The 22643-nt window shown below is 50.1% G+C and overlaps 1 protein-coding gene across 1 annotated transcript in view; it reads right to left on the bottom strand.

The window, feature by feature from the left end:
* Positions 1–22556, bottom strand: part of PAX5 (paired box 5) — a 186165-nt gene extending 163609 nt beyond the window's left edge. Inside the window, exons 1-3 of the mRNA XM_077756170.1 lie at positions 22418–22556; positions 9000–9165; positions 2595–2792 (exon numbers count right to left, since the gene is read on the bottom strand). Coding sequence (XP_077612296.1) covers positions 2595–2792; positions 9000–9165; positions 22418–22463 — 410 coding nt within the window. The 5' untranslated portion in view covers positions 22464–22556. The remainder of the gene's footprint in view (positions 1–2594; positions 2793–8999; positions 9166–22417) is intronic.
* Between the last annotated feature and the right edge of the window lie 87 nt (positions 22557–22643).

The raw sequence follows: 22643 nt of genomic DNA, 5'->3' as shown, positions 1-22643 counted from the left end.
CACAGAACAGAGATAAGCCTCGAGGGCTGTAAGAGACCACAGAAGTGAAAAGGCCTCAGAGGCACAGCCACTGCTGCGGACAGACACAGGAGCCCGAGGCTGGCCACGGGCCCCGCAGCTCGCAAGCGGCCACCCAGCGCAACTCGAGGCACAGAGCACCAGCTGGTCTGTGGCTTCCCTAGACACTCGTGCAAGTACCTCCTTACACCCCCAACACTCCGTCAGGCCACGGTGCTCTTTCTACCTCATATGTTCCTTTCCAGCAACTTACAGTTTGACTTAAACAGACTTCTCTTATGAGGCAATACTGTAAATGGGAGGGATAGTTCATAAAGTTCACACTCACTGGTTTGGTGTTCCGGTTATATTTTTCTAAAATACATTAAAGGAAACTTGTCATGAGACCGTTTTCATCCTTGTATTACAGACGATATAAGCTGGAGCCCCGCAAATGAGTTATGCTTGTCCTGTAAGGCGTTTATTTTTCACTGAAATTCATTGCCACCGTTTAATAATATGAAGATTTTGGGGCACCTGGGTGGCCCAGTCAGTAAAGCATCCGACTCTTGATTTTGGCTCCTGTCATGATCTCGTGGCTGTGAGACTGAGTCCCGTGTCGGGCTCTGCGCTGACAGCACAGACTCTGGTTGGGATTCTCTCTCTCCCCCTCTCTCTGCCCATCCCCTGCTCATGGGCTCACGCACTCGCATGCGCACACATGCTCTGCCTCCAAATAAATAAATAAACTTTAAGAAAATCCTGGAGGCATTCAGCTGGACCCGAGAAGCACCCACCCCTTAAGTAATGCTTGTGCTGTCTGGTTTGCCACAGACCCCACCTTTCCCTATCACCTCATACCTAGCCTTCTTCACTTGTTAACGTTACTGCGGGCCAACAGCAGGCATTAGGAGTTTAGGACCCCCACAGGCAACCCGAAGTTATCTGTCAAACCACCGATTACACATATACTCTACATTGGGAAATCCGCAGGCCCCCAAAGCCCAACCATGGGTTTGGTAGAGGGTCTTCTGTACAGCAGGCTTCCACTCCCTCATTGCTACAGGCACTGTATGCCTTACCCCACACGGGGGCTTCTGGGGACTTGTGAAAAAGTCATGTTGCCCTGTGTGATGGTAATCCTGCAATGAGCCAGAAGTAAGGGACTCCGAAAGCACACTGGAGCCCCCTGTAACCCAGAAGAACAGAAGTTATTCCCCCCACTCCAAACCCACCACAATAGTTGCTCTCTCCTCAGCTAATCTGGGCTGACCACAATTCTCATGCGTGCCTGAATCCCGTCCTGGACAAGGAGGCCTTCTGAACACAGACCATGAGACAGGGTGCCTGGGTGCTCGGTACCTTGCATGATGTCAGGCCCAAGGTAAAGATTTGCTGAGAGAAAGAAAACAGGCTCTTGGCTCATAAAACAGCAGGTCTCAAAACACCAACACATGCACGCACACTGATTCTGTGCATTCAAGTCGTCACAGAAGGAACAACCATCAAGCCCAGAAGGGATCTCAGAGACATTCTAGTCTGACCCTCTCTTTCTGCCAGAGGGTGAGGGGTCTGCTGTGCCTGGACAGGCTCTGCACAGACAAGGGTAGGGTGTGACCTTGGAGAAATGGGGACCGTTCAAGTTTTCAGTCAGCTGGTTTCTCTTTTCTCTGTGGAGTTTAGAGAACAAGCATTTCTGTTTACCTCACAACTTCATCCTTGACGTCTATAGGCTTAACGGAGTTGAGACTTCTGCCATTTACAATAGAAAAATTTCTGTCAGGAATTTTTTGCAGCTCTGAATATCCATTAGATATCCATTAGATATCCATTAGACATATCCTGGATCAGACTTCAAAGAAGGTGCCGTTGTGGCTCCCAGGAAGATCCCATGCCTGGTACTCACGGTATTTCTCTGGTTCTTTCTCTCCAAGGGTGAGACTGAGAGCAATTGGAGAGAAGGCATCTCCCTGAGTCCACAGCATCTTAGTGTCCTGGACGTCACTCTTCGAGATCACTGACCTACATGAGGACCACCAAGATTCTGGGCTCTCAAAGAGAGGAAGAGCTTTGTCGGGGTCACACTTGGCATTTGTGGCAGAGCTGGGACAAGGAACCAAATCTCCCAACTTCAAGTCCAGGCTCTGCGCTCCACCTCCGCCCAGACTGGAGGCAGGGATTTTCTTCCTGGGAAGCTCTGATTTATATGAGCCGGTGCTGAGACCCTGAGCATGGGCTTACAAGGAAGTGACATTTGTGAAGGCCTAATCAGGACACTTTGCTGCTAACTGTCCCACACACAGAGGCGGTGGTAAAGGGAGAGTGATAGAAATCACGCTGGGCTCAGAAGACTCTCAAGCAGCCTGGGTACTGGTGTGGCCTTCTCTCCCTGAGCCTAGGACCCTTGCCTACTTTGGAAAGATAAGAAGGGCAATATAGAGAGACCAGTCTAGCCCCAACAGTACCCCTCTTGTCCGATAACCCCTAATGGGTCTTGATGAATAGAGAGACCAGATTTTTAGGAAAGCACTCACAGAGCCTCCAGNCTGCCCGCCCACCCCCAGATCCCTAGCCCCCCACAGGCACCAGCCCCTCACCTGTTGATGGAACTGACACTGGGCACCGTGTCATTGTCACACACCCGTTCCGCCAGCAGCCGGTCCCTGATCTCCCAGGCAAACATGGTGGGATTTTGGCGTTTATACTCGGCAATTTTTTCCACCACTTTGGGCGTGGCGACCTTTGGTTTGGATCCTCCAATTACACCAGGCTTGATGCTCCCCGTCTCATAATACCTAGGACCCAAGCAGAAAGGAGCTTAGCCGTGAGGAACCAGCAAAATGGATGTTTGCAACAAAATAGCTACTCTGTCCAGAACACATCCAGATCTCTGCTGTCTAATTCAGCAGCCAGTAGCCTAGCCATATGGGGCTTTGGAACATCCGAAATATGGCTCATTTGAATTGAGGTATACTGGAAGCATAAAATACACACAAGATCGTCAAAACTTAGTACAAAAACAAGAACATAAAATATCTCGTTAATAAGTTTTATACTGGTTATATACTGAAACGATCACATTTTTCCATATACTGGGTTAACTAAAATATATAAAATCAATTACACTTGTTCATTTTCCCTTCCCTAATATGCTACCAGAAAATTTTTAATTTCAAACATGGTTCATGTTATATTTCTATTGGACAGTGCTGGTCCAGATGCCACGCAATAATTAGTTAATTAACTCCATCACAGTTATCTACCACTTTACAGTTTACAGAAAACTTTCAAGTCAGCTTTCCCCTTTGATCCCCACCACAGTTTTAAAGCACATAAATATTTCGAATGAATGAATGAATAAGTGAATGAACAGGTCCCCATCTATAGGTATAAAACAGAGATTCATGGAGGTCAAAAGGCTTGCCCAGAGTCACACAAGATCCAATGACCAAATCAGGACAGTGGCCTGGCCTCCTGAGCTAAAATTTCCCCAGACAATTGACTTGTGCCTTTAATTTACCAGTACTCACATCCCCTAGCCGATTCCATCTGCATTCTGCGAAACTGTCCCCTAAAATGCAACTTTTTTTGCCATAAGATTAAAATGACAACCCTAGCCTAAAATTAAAAGAAATGCTGGATTCCAGGGGCGCCTGGGTGGCTTAGTCGGTTAAGCGTCTGACTTTCGCTTAGGTCATGATCTCGCGGTTCGTGGGTTCGAGCCCCGCGTCGGGCTCTGTGCTGACTGCGAGCTCAGAGCCTGGAGCCTGTTTCAGATTCTGTGTCTCCCTCTCTCTCTGACCCTCCCCTGCTCACGCTGTCTCTCTCTCTCTCTCTCTCTCTCCTAGAGATAAATAAAAAAATATTAAAAAAAAAAAAGAAATGCTGGATTCCAGAATTAACTGGGAATATATGTTATATATAAGTCAAAACCCAAGCAATCAAAAAAATAGATAAATAAATAAAAACCAACCACAAGTCACTGCAGTTCTTTCAAAGACCTCCCCTGAGGTAAATCGCTGTTTCTAAGGACATTTCCATGCTATCAGCTCTTCCTCGTTAACACAAATAGGATGTCAGGGTTTTATAGTAAAACCGAGACCGGGAAGAAGAGTGCCGTGAAAGACCATTTCAGGGGAAAAAAATTACTTGATTCCTTTTCTGAATCTGAGCCTTTACTGGATGTCTCTCAGTATTTACAGAGGAATTCTTGACTTCCTCTTGCAAAGGAGATTATCTTGTAGTTGGAAATTTTTTAGCTGGGGAGACATTTAGAACTGACTGGTAATTTTTTTTTTTTTTTAAAGTAAATTCTATGCCCAATGTGGCCTGGAACTCACGACCCTGAGATCAAGAGTTGCGTGCTCTACTGACTAAGCCAGCCATGCAGCCCAATGATTGGTAAGTTTTCAACCTAAAGAGTTTATAATAGGGGCGCCTGGGTGGCTTAGTTGGTTAAGCTTCAGACTTTCGCTTAGGTCATGATCTCGCGGTTCGTGGGTTCGAGCCCCGCGTCGGGCTCTATGCTGACTGCCAGCTCAGAGCCTGGAGCCTATTTCACAGTCTGTGACTCCCTCTCTCTCTGACCCTCCCCTGCTCACGCTGTCTCTCTCTCTCTCTCTCTCTCTCCTAGAAATAAATAAAACATTTAAAAATAAATAAAGAGTTTATAATAGGTAAAGAGAAGAGGTGATTCTCCCATGGGATGGGTAGGAAGTGTTACCCAAGACCCAATGACTAGTCACATTTAAAGAGATGCTGAGGGGCACCTGGTGGCTCAGTCAGTTAAGCTTCCAACTTCAGCTCAGGCCATGACCTCATGGTTCACAAGTTCAAGTCCCACATCTGGCTCTGTGCTGACAGCTCAGAGCCTGGAGCCTGCTTCAGATTCTGTCTCTGTCTCTCAGTCTCTCTGTCTCTGTCTCTGTCTCTCTCTCTCTCTCTCTCTCTCTCTCTCTCTCACACACACACACACACACACACGCAGAAATAAATAAACATTAAAAAAATAAAAGAAAGAGATGCTGAAATTCTCAGCCTGGGGAAATCTAGTTAGGGCCAACCTAGTGGACATTCTAGAAACATGAAATAATTTGAGAGCAGTGATGTGGATGTGGAAACTCTGTTTTTCAGTGAGAAAAGTGGGTCATGTTCAAATTTGGACAATAAGGCAAAATTCAACCTATCCTTCCCCCTTCTGTAATTACTGAAAAATTGTTATTAGTCACAAACAGGCTTTAAGAAACATCCAAGAAAACATTATTTTGCCAGAAGTTTAGAAAGGCAGCTAAATCAAGGCACATGGCAATTTCTGCAGCTTCCAATTATCCTTCCAATTTTACAATAAAAAGTCATTTGTTACTATCAACACAATAACTCATTATTTAGCACAGGGCTCCAAAATTTACAGAGCTCTGCCCCAAATTATCTTGATCTTCACGTCAATCCTAAGGGGCCAGCGGGGGTTTTATGGAGGGGAAACTGTTGATTAGAATAAGTGCCTTGCTCAACTGCCTTCTGGAAGTTAGAGGCGGTCCCAGCTCTCACCCGACTCTGACTGACGTTCTTCCCACTAGAGCAAACCTCAGCTTTGATGGTGAAAATTAAAATGATAATGGTGGTGATGATCCCAGGCAATTGTAGGAAGCTCTACTGTTTACCAGGCATTTCACAGACCTCTTTTCACTCACTCACTCCTCGCTGGGCACCTGTTAAGACAGGCACTGGCTTGGGGCAGAGGTTACAGACGCAAGGACAACCCTCGCTGGAATACTCAAACTGTATCTATCATTCGAATGAGGCTGCAGTGTTCCCGCCGCAGCTGAGAGAGCAGAGGGGGCGGCGGCATCTGGGACCCCCCGCCCAGCCCACCTGAGCAGTGCCAACCATAGCTGCTTGGTCTTCACACGAGAGGTCTCTGTCTGCCTTCTGACTGACGCATCAGCGAGGCCCTTAGAAGGCAGTCCTGGCACCCCAGGGGAAACCCCAACTGGCAACGGTATAAAGTGAGGAATCAGACGGAAGAGCTGCTCTTTCATCTCAGCAAAACAGCCATGCCGCCTTTTGGCTCACACACGACAGACAAACGGCAGCCACCAACACAGTGTAGGTCCATGCGAAGAACATCAGTTTGGGAGTAAAGAGGTGGGCGTGTTAGCCAAGGGCTCTGTGTGACCTTGGCCAAATCACGTAGCGTCTCTGGGCCTCCATGTGACGCCATTTGTATAATAAATAAGGGGAGGATGTTTACCCTGCCTGCCTCACAGGACACAGGCGGAAATGCAGAATGGTTAAGAGAAAGCTTTGCAAAACATAAAAAGCACGCGTTGCGGATTAAATCCTCTGAGTGTTTATTACTGTGTAACATACCACCCAATTCCAAATGGTCTGAACCTCCCAGCCAGGCTCCAGTGAAAGAAGACAAGAGCCAGGCTTTCTGGGTGGATTTAAATGGGCCTCACATGCCACTAGGCTGTGCCTCTCCAGCCCCTCCTGTGCCTCGAGCTCTGTGGACTGAATGCCCACACTGCTGGCAGATCGCCACCTTCCCAAGATGACGGGGGTCTCTGCCTGCCCCATCGTGCACCCTCTGAAAACCACGGCCACAACGCACAACACACTGTCTATAATCTTTCGCTCCGAGTACGCCCATCAAATTCTTCGGTGACCAAAAAAAGAAAAAAAAAAAGTGAGTAGATGGAATAGCCCCAGTTCAGAAATTCCCAGTCACACTGTTTTCGGGCTGAACTTGTTTCTTAAAAGGCAGTTCTAATTAGAGTGACATTTTGTCCACTGTGGTTCTTAGTTATGAAAATAATGAGCTATGAAATTCCAATTTATTGTTGACAACTTAAACGGCCAGGCACCAGAGCGGCGCATAACTTCCGAGTGCCACTCTACCTAGTGACAAATCTATTCTGGGCCTCTGGAGACTGCCGGCTGGGCCTGGGAAGGTCCTTGGCCCCTTTGGTCTCCAGGGGAGATTTGGAGGGGCTCCCAGGCACCAGAACATGAGGACCGGCATCTGGACGTCCCCTCTGAGAAGGGCTCGGCATCTTGCCCTGAGAAGATTTCAAATAGCAAGCAAAATGTCGGCCCAGCCAAGATGTCTCAGCAAAAACAAAGGAAGGGCCTTCTTTTTTTCTCTCTCCCTCAATGCAATGAAGAGGCTTCCCAAGAAGATAGCTAAGATCCACTCGACTCTCGAAGTCTGACCCTGAGATAATCTCAAATATTTCTTTCCTCTCTCTTTCTCTCTCTCTTGTGTCTTGTCTCATTTCCCTATTTCTCTCTCTCTCTTTAAAACCAACCATTCTCTTTTCTCTTCATTTCCCTCTCCTCTGTTTTCCTTCTTTCATTCTCACTCCCAATCCTCCTGCCGAAAACCACCATCTAACAAGAGCATCATGCTAATGTCCAGCCTTCTCCCTTGAACTCTGGCTGGTGCTCATTTGCTGCTGAGCGTTGACCAGGAGTGGAGCCCAGAGCCTCTTTGGCGGAGGGGACAGGAGGTGGGCAGGGGATAAGGAATTCACACAAGGATCAAGGTCCCCAAAGGGGACGCCAGACCCCTGGCCTTGAAACCTCTTCCTTTGGCCTCCAGCAAGGCTCCCCAAGGTTAGAAACTTGTTCCTTCCATCTGAAAGAATGTCTTAAATTCCAGCAGAGGAAAGGGAGAGAGCAAGCAAAATAGTCACAACGTCACTGACATACTTCAAAGTATTTCGTTTCTATTCAGGCATCTGTTCTCAAATCATAATGCAAGCTACAACCAAGGTTGTTTTCTGACCCAGGGAGAAAAGTCCTGAGAGAGCTCTACACGGCTAAACCTGAGGATACTCGTGGCTGCCAGGACCTCTAACAACTTCACAAACTCCGAAACAAGCCTGTGGCTTTGTCTTTGCGGTATGGTGAGGTGCCGAGGGTCTAAGAATCCTTGAGGCCTCTTCCCAGTCTGAGTATTGACTAGCTGGATGGACCTGGGTCAGTCACAGTCACTTGGCCTCTGTAGATTTGCTTCTTTATCTCAAAACATGCTTCCCTCTACCAACCGGGCTGAGGCTCTCCCGAGAAAACAAGTAAGAGTGCTCGAAGGCTGGGCTCTCCAGCCCTCTGGGAGAATTCGCATTGTTAGTATTTTGCCTGCAGCAAATCGACGGGTCAAGTGGCAACTTTCAAATGTCAGATTTGAGAGTTAGCGTTGGAGTTTTTTTCCTCTCTCTAATATACACTTTACGATGCCTGTCATACAAAGGAAACACAGCGTACGGAAGGAAAACACTACAACCCAACATAATAAGACTGGTCGGTGGTAACCAAAAACTAAAAATGACAGCTGACTTTTAAAAATGGAATGGGCTTTTTGAAGACATTAAAATGAAACATTGAACTCTGATAACGTGATTTTATAACTTGTGGGTTTTCCACCCAGCCCTGCTCAGGCCCCAGGCTCACCTAACATGGGCAGGGGAAATTCCCAAGAACCTCTTATTCTTGGGTTCTTTGGAATAAATCACCAGGCTTTCAGAAAGCATGTCATTGCTCCTGATTGAGTCAACCCATTCCACGTGTCACTTGAAACAGGGGTTTCCCAGGACTACTTTGAATTGACTGGGCACCTGGGTGGCTCAGTCGGTTAAGCATCCAACTTCGGCTCAGGTCATGATCTCACGGTTTGTGGGTTTGAGCCCCACGTTGGGCTCTGTACTGACAGCTCAAAGCCTAGATCCTGCTTCAGATTCTGTGTCTGCCTCTCTCTCTGCCTATCTCCCACTGGTGCTCTATTTCTCTCTCACTAATAAACAAACATAAAAAGATTTATTTTTAAAAAAAGGACTACTTTGAACTGAATGGCTTGAGCTTTGCAAACTCTTAAGTATTAGGCATGTGGGTGAAGCGCCACCATGATTTTCAATATGACACCCGCACATTGCACAGCTATGGGGTCATGTTTTAAGTTGTTATTTGAAAAATCAAGGGAAGCCTGCAGCTTCTGTCTTTACCTGCCAAGAATTTTGCTGACACAACCATGGCTGACTCGAAGCTGCCTTGAGATGTCACAGGGCCTGACACCTTGATGAGCAAGTTCCACTATCCTTTGGCGGACGACGTCCGGGAGTGGCCGTCCATTCACAAAAACCCCCCCAAGCTGATTTACGCCTCCATGTCCTGAAACAGATCAAAAACAAAAGGAGAGGGAAAGGGTGGTTAGAACCAGTCACATAGGAGTAGAAGCGTGTTGCAAGCACCCAGAGCCCGTCTGATCAGGAATGGCCGCAGGCTGGAGATCTTGAGCCTGGAGTCCGATCGTGCAAGTTTCAGGAGCACCTCCGATTGCTTTTTAAAATTAACCTTTGCCTTTGTCCATCTTCAGCCAGTCGATCGGGCTATTGATAGCAAGCATCTCCATCTTTCAATTGCTACCATTTGCCTTGTAATTTTTTGTTAACAATGGAATGTGCAAAAGACCTCAATCTATACTAGAGACATAACTTATCACATGCATGATGCTGAGGTCTAAGAAAGATCCTGGGGAGAAAATGTTTGAGAGTACATCAAATTTAAAGAGATTTTTAAAAATGTAACTCTTTTCCTTTTAGCAAATATCTGTATAAGTGGAAGGGACTACTCCAATAAATCTAGATCTCGGGGGGGGAAATGGGTTTTGGTTTTTTTAAATCAGCAATCTGATTCAAGGGCTAAGGATTAAAAAAAAAAATTAAATAGTGTCTTCAGAGTACAGAAACAAAACCCAACCACTGTCTTGATAAAAATCTTTTCTTTAACAAGATGGGGCTCATCCCTCAGTAAAGGCAAAAAATAAACAAAAAAGGTGAGGCTGACATGCAGACTGTACCCACAGAGCACACAAAAGAAATGGGTCAGAGGATCACATTCCACTCTGCCACATCAGGATTTGTTATAAAGGAGTATCCTTGGAATTTCTGAAGTGTTTTGCAGTTGACAAGCAGCTTTAAGTTGGTTCAGGGGAAATAAAGAAGCTGGAGAAGGCTTCTGAGTCCCAGGTTTTACAAGGGCTCTGAGACGAATTTTAAGTAAAAGGAGTCCAGAAAAGTGTCTCCTCCACACAATAAGCTCCCTTCTCCTACACCAAAGTCCATCTGGAGGGAAACAGGAATCCAAGTAAATGAATGGCAATACCAGTAAACACACAGTGATCCAGTACAGCATCATTGTACATAACATCCAGTATATAACATCATTGACCTTGTAGGTGTTAATCAGCCACTAACTGACATCACTGAGGACAGTCAAAAGCCAAAAGCCATTTTATCCATGCTGCTGGTAGCTCAGAGACCAACGATGGGGAAATCTCTGTCTAAACTGGGACTTGGCTGGGACTAGACTCTACCAGGGAAGCTAAAGCATCTCAGATGTCACACACACACACACACACACACACACACACACACACTTTCTCTCTCTCTCTCTCCAACTCTAAAACATAAAATAGCCACCTCATTTCAGCAATCTCCCCCCAGCACTCAGTTACTATCTAAGTTCATGAACAACATCTGAAATAAAAGGGGAGGAAACACTCATAACATAACCTATTTCCTAAAAACTGCCAAAGCTATTCACTGAAGTTTCCCATGAAGGTCCTAACTGAATATTTCCCAAATTTCCAAGCTCAGGCTGATTTCAAGGAAAAACATTATTTTATAGGTAATGACAGTACCTAATTCTAATACTTAGCTGAATTTCTCTCTCATTTTTGAAATGAGTTTTCATCGGTTTTGATTGTTCTAAAACACCCCAGACATAAGAAAAAGGCAAACCATCCCCAACCGGATTTTGCAGTTAGAAACAAAACTGCGTAGTTCACCTAAAGCAGAAAGATTGAGGCCACCCCTAGTCAAGGGCCTTAAGAAGGCTTTGTTCTGGGGTTGGGAGTATCTAATAAAAAAGGATTGTACAGATCTTTAAAGAACAGGCTGACCTGAAGAGGAAAGTAAATTCAAAATTGGTACAAGCCCACCTGAGAGAATAAAAAGGAAGCTAAAAGCATCCAGCGCACTTTTGAAACAACCTATAGTCCAGGCATCGTGACCCATTTGCAATCGCTTGTTCCCTGTGCTACTGGTAATATAAACTTTCTGCCCAAAATGCAGTGGCAACCTTCAGAAGACTTAAATTCCAAGAGCAGTCCTGCGGGACATTTGTGAGCTTTTGGGACCGTTTGCACCAGGGAAAAACCCCAAGGGTCGGACACTCTAGGTGACAGCAGGTTCCCAAACTCTCTACTTTTGACCACAAAGACAAGGCTACCAATGTTCTTCTAAAGTCTGATCCAAGAACCACACCTGACCCCAGACTCAGGATGACCTTGGAGCCCCCTATCTCCCTCAACTTCCAGTAAAGACTCCCACACTCACTTGGGTGAGCCCTTTCTGCCTCAGGCACAGTCCTATCCAATAGAGAGCATTTCAAGGGTGGTGGGGAGGTAATTTACCTGCTCTGAGAAGGCAATGTCTCCCATTTACCCTGAGATTAGAAAGAAGTAAAACCAGAAGCCTGAGAGAGGGACGCAGGATGGGAAAAGAAGAGAGGAAAAGCAAGGGGAAGGATGCAATGCATAGGAACTAAATGAAACAGACAGCAAGGACAGAGAGCCCGGAAGGGAAGCCTCAGGCTAGAAAGGCAGAAGAAGAGAAAAAAGAATGGATCGGCTAGTACAAGCAAAGAAAAGAAAGGTGAGTGTGGTGTACAGTGGGAGGCAAGAAGACCAGAAGAGAAAATGGAAGAAGCCCAGTAAAGGGGCATCTGGAAGACAGAGGACTTCTGTGGAGAGTAATCTTTGTTTTCTGGGACCACGGCTCCTATCTTGCATCTCCTCAGAGAACCCAAGGCCCAGCCTCTACTTCCTATGGACTCCAGCTGGGTGAGGGCTCATCTCCTGGGGGGTGCATGTTCTCAGCTACACTCCTCAAGGCCAAGTAGAATTTTCACAGAGCCTGGCACAGAGACAGATGCAAACAAATCAAGGCAAAGACCAGGAAACAGACACATAGATACTGCCCCCATAGGGCAGGCTAAGCAGGGCTTGGAGGAGGGTGAGGGGAGAAGGGTTGAAGATACCCCTGAGGCCTTTGTGGCTCTGGGCTCGAAGGGCTGGCCTCCACATGCTCCTTAGGCCCTGATAAGGACACACTACCCACCAGGGACCCTCTCCAACTCCTGAAGACCACAGCTGGGTAAGGGGGCCTGGGGAGAGGGTCTGCTGACTCAGCCCAAAGACTGAACTCCAGAACCCCACAGGGTTATTGAAATTCCTCCTAGTGGCACCAGAGAGGATAAATGAAGGGACACACAGAATGCAAACAGGGACACAGGGAAAGAGGAGGGACGAAATTTCCTTAACACGTTCTAACCAACAGACAGGCGCTGACACAGATGGACAGTCGGATCATGGGTACGGATATAGTTAAACCAGAGAGAGAGAGAGTGCCTTGCATATGTGTGTGCTCACTCAGACAGGACACTACCCTCTCTCTGGAATCTGGAGTCCCTCCCTCTCCCCTTCCATGAATCCAAGAATTCCCAAGAACCGCCTCCAGCTCTGCCCATGTAAACTTCTTGTTAGTCCTTTTGTCTGCCTGGCTTCAATCGTCATATTCTGTAAAATGGGTGTAGCAGAGGGTTTAGATGACACTCAGGTAGGAGAATGGGCATGAAAGTGCTTTATAACTGAAAACCATAGCTGGGGGAAGGAAACATCTGGGCAACAATGGTGGGAGGCCATTGTGATGAAAAGGATGAGCCCTAGAATAGGGAGTAGGGGCAAGAGAACACAGAAGCCAATTTCCCAGCAGTGCCTTGCCCTCCCCCAATACCACCTCCCCACAGAAGATGTCTCACTCCACCAGGAATGGGGGCCTGGGGGGATGTAGGGGGGAAAGCTGACCAGGGCCAGGAAGGAAGAAGATGAAATGGGACTTGGTCTGAGTCCCTACTACACCAGTGACCTTTCAGGATCTACTTGTGCACCCCCCTCAATAGCCAACAAATCGGGGCCCAGGGTGGGCCTACAGTGTACAAGCAAATAGCTTTAGACGTCAGAACCAAAGCACTTCCAGAGAAGCTGCCTCTGAAAGCTAGGCTGGCTAGGTAGGGCCCAGCCCCCCACCATGCTGCCGGGAAGATTGAAAATGGGAGGAGAGAGCACTTCTCGAGGAGGGGGCAGATGAAGGAAGGGACAAGGAGGGACAGAGACACTGGCATTTTCCAGTGTAACCCGTTTAACCTGAAAGGAGCCTCCTTCTCCACCCTCATGCACAAGCCAGGAGACCACTGGTTCTGATGCTATCTCCCCAAGGGCCGACTTGACTCCGGGGGCTCCCAGCTCTGCACAGGAGGCAGTGGGAGTCTGTGAATTCTGGCTGGTGAGGAGAGAAGTACAGGCATCAACCCTCCCCATTTTGTTCCCCAATCCCCCCTTAGCTGAGCTAAAGGTTTGTCCACCTCTCAGAGTATTGACCCCAACTCATTTGTTCTCTCGCTCGCTCTGCAAGAACAGATCCTCCCCAGAGCATGGCTCAAGTCTGCGCCGGAGACTGCTGCCAGGGGCGCTGGGGTCACCATGGACTAGAAACCGTTTTGGCACAGGCCCCAAATGGTGAGGAATCGTTTGGGGTAGGACCCGTGCAAATGGCTTCTGTGCACAAATCTCCTCACTGCTTTGGTGGATTACCTTGCACTCGGGAAATTGACACAAAGAGAAACTGACCTGCCCGCAACCAGCCCCTGACGCTTATATCAGCATTTCCCTGCTTACCGGTGCCGAAACCGACAAATTCGCCTGGGAAGCTTGCCTTCTCTCCAGCCGGGTCTATGCTGCCTTTGTTAAATAGGGGACTCACGGCTGAGTAAGCAGGATCGTGGGCTGTCTGAAGGAAACCTGGCTTGGGTAAGCTCGCAGTCCGGAGCAACTCCCTGACCTGCCGCCCGTGGGGACTCAAGCAGAGTACCCTTGCTAGATGCCGCCAAAGCCCTGCGCCTTGCTCCGGCCCAGCTTTGCAGCGAGCAGAAGGGAAATACGATTCGTTCCACTTGGAATTTCCTTGAAATCTCCGAATCTAATCCAGCATTAACTCACCGTGAGAGAAGCGCTCATCTCACAGGAGGCTCTGCTAAAGGGTGAACTGGCAGATCCCGATGGGTCAGGCAGCAGGTCGGCCTTACCTGTGCCCAGAATGACCCTTCCCGTCTCCTACACAAGCCACGTCTTTCAGAAGGGGGGGGGGGGGCCTGTTATGACTAACTGATTTCTTGATTTTTTTAAGGGGTGAAGCCATCATGAGGCAAGTGTCCTAAAGAGAAGGACTTGATAGTGTCTTTAAGGGTCTCTGTATGAACCGGCAGCTTCTAAGCTCAGCTGAGGGAATGCCACTTTGTTGATTTTTCTTGATTTTTCAAATCCCACTCCTCGACTCCACGGTGCCTTTAGAGCTCTGGACATGGCTTCCTTGCTTACTTCTCAGCGTTTTTTCCCACACATACAAGCACACAGGCGCTGGCTGAGGCCCCAAATTCCCTCCAAGCCTCAGTCCGGATGATGCCCCACGGCTGAAAAAGGCGCCACCGGAGGTTGGAGTGTGAGGCGCTGTCTGAGACTTAGGTTGACCTTTCCTACAACTTCGTGCCCTCCAACTAGCCAGGCCTGGAGCCCTCTTCAGGTGCGAGCCAGGATTCTCTGAACATGCTGGGATGTTGCTGCCCAAGCCCCTGGAGAGGCTGCAGCTCGCTGCCTACCCTATGCGTTGCTGGAGGCGGGATTCCCGGTGCCCAGTGCCGGGGTCTGGGCCGGACAGCCAGGCGCGTTGTTCACATGCCCTGCCTGGGAGCACTGCACTTTGCCAACTTGATTGCGCTGCTACAGAAGTCCGGAGTCCTCCCAGCCCTGGTACCTGCCCTGCGGTCGGGCACACCCAACCCCGTCCCGGCCGGAGAGTGAGAGAAGCGAGCTCGACGCCTACTTACTATGCATGGATGCAAACGGGTCGTGCTTACAGTGTATTTCCATCGGGGCGCTCCAGACTGCAGGCCGGCCCACGCCGCCGCCTCCCGGCGCCAAGGGGCTGCCCAGCGCGGCTAGGGAGCCGCGCCGCCAGGCCCGGTACTGTGCGGTCTGGGTTCGGAAAACGCTGCTGGAGCCTCCGGGCCTCTCTCAGAGCCTCTCCGCTGGAGATCGCCGAGAGCTGCGCCTGCCGGCGGGAAACGGCGCTAGTGCCGTCCGGCTGGGAGCCGGGCGCCCAAGTCCTGGTGGCTTCCCTCCCGGGCTGGCTCAGGCAGCGGCTGCGGACCCGGGCCGGAGGAGCTGAGGCCAAGGAGCCGGCAGCTTCGGGGGCATAGCGTAGGGGCCCGTCTCCGGGACGGCAAAGAGCCCCCGGCCTCCGGTAGGAGCGGCTTTGAGGAGGCCTTCGGGACACACGGCCCTTGGCNGAGGCCCGGGGGCTGCCAGGCTGGTTCCGCGGCCTCGCTGCCTCTGGAGTCTCTCCTCGACCCCTCGGTCTCCACCGGATCTTTTCTCTGCTTCTCTGAGTCTCTGGGGCTCGGAGTTGCAGCCCCGGCCTCTCTCTACTCGGCTCTCCGACGTCTCAGACGAAGTTGCAAAGAACTTCCTCTCTGGCGGCGCTGGGGCCCCGGCGGGTTCGGAGACGCTTCCGTCACTGACGTTGGGGCCGTGACTCCTCAGTCCCCAGGAGCTTGCAGCCCTCACACCCCCGGACCTTCTGCCTTCAAAGTTCCCCGGGCCCCCGATGCTCCCCCATCGCTGGAACCAGGAATGGGGACAACAGCGACAGTCTCCTCTTCGCCTGAGTATCTGCCTCACGCCCACCAACTCTTCGAGCCCCGCTGCCCCTCTCTCAGGGGTCTGGTTCCACTGTTTTTCAGTTGCCTCTTCCGGGACGGCCGCCGCGCCTGCCCCCGGCGTGAAGCGAGGGAACGAGAGAGCGGAAGGTCCCCTCCACCAAGGCTGCTGGGACTGCCGGTGCTGAGATCGAGCCGCTGTCGGCTTTGACTGCCCGCGCTGCCACCGCCGCTGCCGCCGCCGGCGCTAGCCCTCCGCCTGCTCGGCGCGCACAGTGCGCCACCGCGCCGCCCCGGAGCCGCTTTCAGGACCCGCTGCGTGTGGACAGCGCCGCCCGGGGCTCAGCCTCCCTCCGGGCGGGGGCGAGGCGGGGGCAGACCTGCCAATCACACTTCATCAAGCCAATCAGAGCTGTGGCAGCCGGCCCTGGCCTGAGACACCGTCCTATTGGCTAAGCAACCGGCGGGCTCCGCCTGATTAGCGGATACCTGGGCAATAGGAGAGAATGGGGGGCGGGGCCCAGGCGGCGGCGCCACGTTCATTGACAAACGCGCGGGGCGAAGGCCTAGCGGAGCGCGGATGGGGGGAGGGGTAAGGGGATCTACACAGGGCCTGGAGAGTCGCGCCGAAGATCCGCGGGAGCCTGACCTCCCCGCCGCGGCGATGGGACCTTAGAATGCCCTGAGAGACTGGGGCAGCCAAAGTGGGGATAGGGAGGTGAACAGTGAGGGTGGAAGAATTGTCTCCTGAAAACCTATTTGGAGGAAAAATCGGAGCGCTACAGAGATTCGGTTTTCAATCTAAGCACCACCAGATAGATTCGCAATAGACTCGTAGTGTGCACACATCTACCCTGTTCTGAGCTCAGTTTCTTCATCTGTAAAATGGGTAGAGTTGGCTTACCTAGTTTTTAATGGAGGCTGTTCCAGAGGAAAGATTTCACAATTTTAAACATTTCAAGCACCTACTAAGCCGCTGCCGCCGCCTGTCCACCTCCCTCCCCCATTTTACCCCTCAGTACACCCCAATTCTGAGCTAACAGACAGGCAGAGACGTTGAGGGGAAAGAAATCCCACACCCCTTTAAAGTTGGTAATCAGGGTGCTCCTGGAAGAGAAGACTAATTGAGGCTTTGGACCAAGTTGTCCAAGCACCGAGCCCTGAGCCTTTACCCCTTCAGACCAAGAGCTGCCAGACGCTTTGGGGGCTAGTGATGCACAGCTGAAGGCTTCTTGTTTCCAGGGGTAATACTGCATCTGACGTAAGGCTTCTTGGGAAGTAAACGAAGCCAGTTGTGTTAGTCCAGTGCTAATGAGGGTCCCTGAAGCAGGCAGGTGGGCAGGCGAGTTCTATCTGCAAGGGCGGTGCCAAGCCAGGGGTGCTACCAGGCTGCTGTAGAGAAAACTCTTCCTTCCCTCTTCCGGGGAATTTCTTGTTGCTTTTAAGACAAAATGGGTGCATTTCTAGCAGAGTCTCCTGGTCCAGAAGACCACAATAAAAGGAATGGACTTTGAAAAGGAAGCATGTGACAGCTACTCTACTACACCCAGTAGGCAATGGCAAAAACACTGAAGATTCCAGGCTCAGCAGCTCATGGGCGTGGTCCCAAGACCCACCATTTGTAATTCACAAGTAATGATCCTCTAATATTAAACATAAGCCCGCCAGATAAAGGGCTCTGAGATACCTTCTCCAGCGGTGGGCTTATAAGGAAGACAGAGCACAGGTTGACCCTGAGAGAAATCCTGGTTCATTCTCTGCCTCAGTCTCCCTTCTCTCTACCTCTGCCCCACTTCCCTACACTGTGTTGGCCCTCAGTCTCACCTTCTGTTACTGTCCCAGACACAGCTGCCCTTAACCGGTAGATAAGTTTCCGGTGCTGACACCATCCCCACCCCCTCCAGGGCACAGCTGCGCAAAACGGCCCCAAGCGGCCTCTTGGGGCCCAGAAGGGCTGCAGTGTGCATTGGGGTGGAGTGGCTGCGTTGTCTCTCTTTTGTCTGGAACCGTGCAGGTCTAGATTCTCGCCACCTCCCCACCGTCCCTCTCCCGCCTGCTCAAACCCAACACCCATCTCGGAGCAGGGTGATCAAAAAAGCAGAGAGGAACTACGCATCCTGGTTCCTATGTTCTTTCCACCTGGTGGCTCAAGGTGGATAAAAAACTGGCTAAAAATCGAAGTGGTGGCTCAGCGTTCCCACTGGAGAGGGAGGAGTATGGGGATGCCCTGAGGGACACTTATAGTCCCACTCATTGAGTTCAGGCCTAGAACCTCAACTTCTAAAGTCTTAGGGCTCTGAGGCTTTGCTTTCCCCATTTTTCAGATGCGTAACCTGAGGCTGAGGAGGGACTTGTCCAAGGTCACATAGGAAGTCTAAAGTAGAGGAAAAGTTATGAAGTGGGAACCTCTTTCTCAGAAGAGCCTTTCCAGAACCACTCTTGGGATAGCAGGCAGTTTGAGGGTGAAGTGAAGGGGTGTATGCTGCCAAATCAAAAACCCCAGTTAGGATAATGCCGGCACAAACCAGTTTTCTTCCCAATACCTGTGCAGCTTGGATAGAATCCTTGGAGTACTGCCGGAGAGGGATGGAACCGCAGATATTAACTGAACAGGAATAGCTTGGACTCCCACTTCACACAGAGGTGTGCTGCTTCAGGACAGGCTTTCGTTGGGCTGCCTAATTTGTTGGGCGACAGGTGCCCATAAGAGAGGGAGTTTCCCTCTGGGTGGGGGTTATTCACCATCTCCAAGGCAGTCATCTTCTAGGAACTTCTAATGCCAAGAGGCACCACCAGACCTGACATTCTGGCCACCTAGCCCAGCCTTACAGGCCACCAAACGATGGCCCTGAGAAGTTACACAACTAATCCAAGATTATACAGCGATTCCATGTTGGAGCTGGGCTTCAGCGCCACAGTCCTGCCTCCAAGGGCTCATGAGCCCACAAGTCTGAGTGAGACCAGCAATGAGAGATGGACTAGACTAGCAGGGAGTTGGTCTCAGCGGTGGCACTGAATGAGGTCGGGACTCACTGTGAGCAACAGTCACGGGGTTACATTCTGCCAACCGCACAACTTTGAGCAGGGCCCAGTGCTAAGCACTGGAGGCAGGAGACTGGGAAAGGAAACCATCAGGGAAGAAACTCAGTTTATGGAAGCTGAATTGCCTTTGAAAGTTCTGCTATTGAAAGAAAGACCATTGAGAATTTATGAGAGGCCAAAATACCTTCAGAGGAACGTCCACCTAGATACTCAGCCAGCAACCTGCCCTTGCTCAGACACACTCCCTCCCTTCCTCCCCTTTCTCTCGGCCGGTCAGCCCCTCCTGCCACGCTTCGGCATCTGGGGGTTGGGTCAGCTAAAGGGCTCTAGGGGCTTGAAATCCACTTCTCCAGCCTATCTCTCTGCCCTTGCTTGAGGCAAAGGGAGGCCTACAGAGCTCAGATTAGTTGCTCAGTTTGGGAGAGTCAAAGACGCACGCCGCTGCCATCGCTGTCCTAACTCATTAGGTCCTCTCTCTCTAACCCTCATTTTATTTTATTTTTATTTTTTAGTAATCTCTATACCCAGCATGGGGCTCCGACTCATGACCGTGAGATCAAGACCCCAGAGATCAAGAATCACATGCTCTTCCAACTGAGGCAGCCAGCCAACCCCTTCCCCCACTCTAATCCTCATTTTAAAAGTATCAAAGAGAGAAAGCAACTGACCCAGGTTACACAGCTAGTGGAGGCAGAGCGGATTCCTGTGTGACTCCCGCATCTGGATCAGGGTCTTCCTGTAGGAATCACTAAAGTATGTGAAAAATAGAATTTAACAAAAATTTTCAAGAACCACGTAAACTGCCTTTGTCAGGGTTTGTTATCACTACCAGTACACCCTGAAGGCCAGGGGTTCTGGGACTACCTTTGTCTCTCCCCAAGACTTTAGGCTACAGGTCCCTTCTCCTAAGGCTCAGCTTCCCTATGTATCTGATGGAAAGAAGAAGCCCTGAGATGAGGCCTCCCAAAGTTGTGAAAGATGAAGATCCATGGCTAGGGAGTATTATTATCATTCCACCACGTTCATCCCAGAGCTAGGGTCCTAGATGCCAATGCCCAGACAGTGCTCAGCCTCTTCTGGCCTGCTTCGCCTTGGACTCTTTAAGCTAGCTTGGCCAACAGTAGTTTTTCTCCAAGGGGGGGCCTTGGAGGATGGGGCTCTATCTCCTCTCCCAGCAAGAATGAAAAGTCTAAGGGCAGAGAAGTCACCTTTCAGTCCTACTCCTTGTAGCATTTCTTATAGCACCTACTCCGTACTTCTTGCTGTATGATGTCAGACAAGTCCCTGCCCCTCTCTGGACGTCAGGTTTTCCTTTTGCATACCACAATGAAGAGGCTAGACAGAGGGTCCTTAGGTGGCTCCCTGCTCAAGGCTGACCTCACCTGATCTTGGAATTAGAACTAAAAGGGCATATACACCTTCCCCACTGTACGGATGGGGAAACTGAAGTCGAGAGAAGGAATGGAATACAGTTGGAAGGAAGGAAAAGGAAGTCAAGTGGCCCATAAAAGGCCTCGAAGTTGAGATGGGAGAAGCCCACACAAATCCCTTAGAACCCGANGCCCCCCCCCGGCCCCCCCCCCCCCCCCCCAGCTGGGGACCAGGCTGGTGCAGACAGGCGGAAGTGCAGTGTCACCTGAGATGTCCACCGTAGCCAGGGGAAGCGGCCCTTACTCCAGCCCAAAGGAGAAGATGGGGCGTGGCTCTCTAGATTTTAAAACTCGGGCCAGACTAGGGCCCCCCCCAGCCCCACCCAGGTCTGCCTCACTGAGGAATGAAATGCTTTATTGATTAAACGATTATTCAGGCGATTGAACTAATCAAAGAGCCCATCGACCGCCCTGAATTACATTCTTGGTAGACTGCTTGTAGGGAGAGGCTGCCTTGCCAGCCACCTAGACCCTCCCCCGGAGCCTCACGTGCCTCTGACCCATTCCCAACATACACACAACACCTAGTCCTCATTCGGACTCAGGGGACTTTCAGAGTCCTACCTTCCGCGGACCCCAGGGGGGAAGGAGGAAGGGGATGGAGCAGAGGAGGTTTCCAGATTCCCTTCCTTTCACCTTCACCCTTTCATTCCCCACCTCTTAGATTTCTGTTCTCACTTCTCCTGTTACAATGTTGGAAGCCTATGAATGCCCAGGGAGTTGCCTGGGGTTACAGTTTAAGTCCACCACTCTCTCTCTCTCTCTCTGCTTTTTTGCCCTGTTTAGCGCTGTAGTGGAGGAAGGGCCTCAAAGATCCAGGAGGAAAATGGAAATAGAATTCAGCAGTGTGTTTGGGTGGGGGGTTAGTACACTTAGCCTAATGAGTAAAAGAGGCTCCAGGCACCAGCATTAACCTGGGGGCAAACTGAGGCCTCCTGCTGCCTGCCACTTTCTCTGAGACAGAAACTCACTCTGCTACCACTGCCTGGGCCTGTGGGTGGCACACCAAGCCCTGTGCCAGGAAGGCCCATGTTAATACAGGCACCAGAGTTGGAAGCCCAGGCTCAGCACACATGTCCACCCACTTGGGCTCTCCTCCACTGGAGCAGCACCCACAAGATAAAACCTGAGCACAAAGCGTGCGCACACACACACACACCATTGTCAAAGGCTTATCTAGGTGAAAGTGAAGGCAGGCTGGAGGTCCCTAGAAATGTCACAACTAGCCTATAGGTTGCCAGCTGTCACCTGCCAAGGTTGTGCCTGCCACAGGAGACACTTTCATACAAATGGTAGACTCAACAGTGCCCACAGAGTGAAGCAGTACACACCACACACCCAGGGATTGCACTGCCTGATATCACGCCTCCACTCCTGGTTCTCCCAACCTTATGTGACCAACGCCCGACAATCCACAGACTTAGCACAACAGACCCCCACTGCCCTAGATCCGTTCCTGTACCTCCAGGCAGACGCTCTTGGGTACACTGGCATGTACACAGGGAACAGCTGTTGACATCCAAAAATGGAGGATTCAGTGTAACCACCTCATTCTCACTGCCAAAAGCACTTGGGATATGACAGGTAAACACAGATCCTTGAAGGAGTAGATGTACCCTGAGACACTTCTCCAAATTACAAACACTCCACTCATAGACACACATTTTGGATATGCAGAGTACAGCACTCAGAAATATCCACTCATAAACATGACTAACACCCATTAATATAAGGATACACATGCACACAGGCACATAAATTCTTGGGCACACAGACATTTTGAAAATACATATACAGGGACATACAAACTCAGGACACCCATGCACACTCTGAGCCCCTGTGCAAACACACAGACCCAAAGGAACTTTCAGACCCCCAGACAGATAGACCCACATAAACATTCAGAAGCAGAGGAAAAACACAAACTCACAGATACTTGGACAGATGCAGAAGCGTGTGAACAAATCGGTGAAAAGACATACAAACGCGCCGCAGACAGACACGCAGTCAATCCCTGAGAAAACGCGGCGCCCTCCCTCCCCCAGGGCCGACGTGCGTGCGGACCGGCCGGCTGGGTCCCGGGGTTGGCGTGCCCGGAGCCCGGGTCGCAGTCCTACCTGTTCTGCCAGTCCGAGGAGTCGGGTAATTTTTCTCTAAATCCATTTTGATTTTCCAAAACTTGATGAAGTGGACAAGGGGGAAAGTTTCCACTTTTTTGTGTGTGTGCTTCTTTTTCTTTCTTTTTTCCTTTTTCTCTCTTCCTTTTTTCCCTTTTCTTTTTCTTTTTTTTCTTTCTCTTTTTTTTTCTTTTCCTTTTTTTTTTTTTTTTTTTTTTTGTCCCGG

The sequence above is a fragment of the Crocuta crocuta genome, unplaced genomic scaffold, assembly GCF_008692635.1.
Source record: "Crocuta crocuta isolate KB4526 unplaced genomic scaffold, BGI_CrCroc_1.0 scaffold431, whole genome shotgun sequence".
NCBI classification, from domain to species: Eukaryota; Metazoa; Chordata; class Mammalia; order Carnivora; family Hyaenidae; genus Crocuta; species Crocuta crocuta.
The sequence above is the reverse complement of the archived record's forward strand: the minus strand, read 5'-3'. Positions and strand labels throughout refer to the sequence as shown.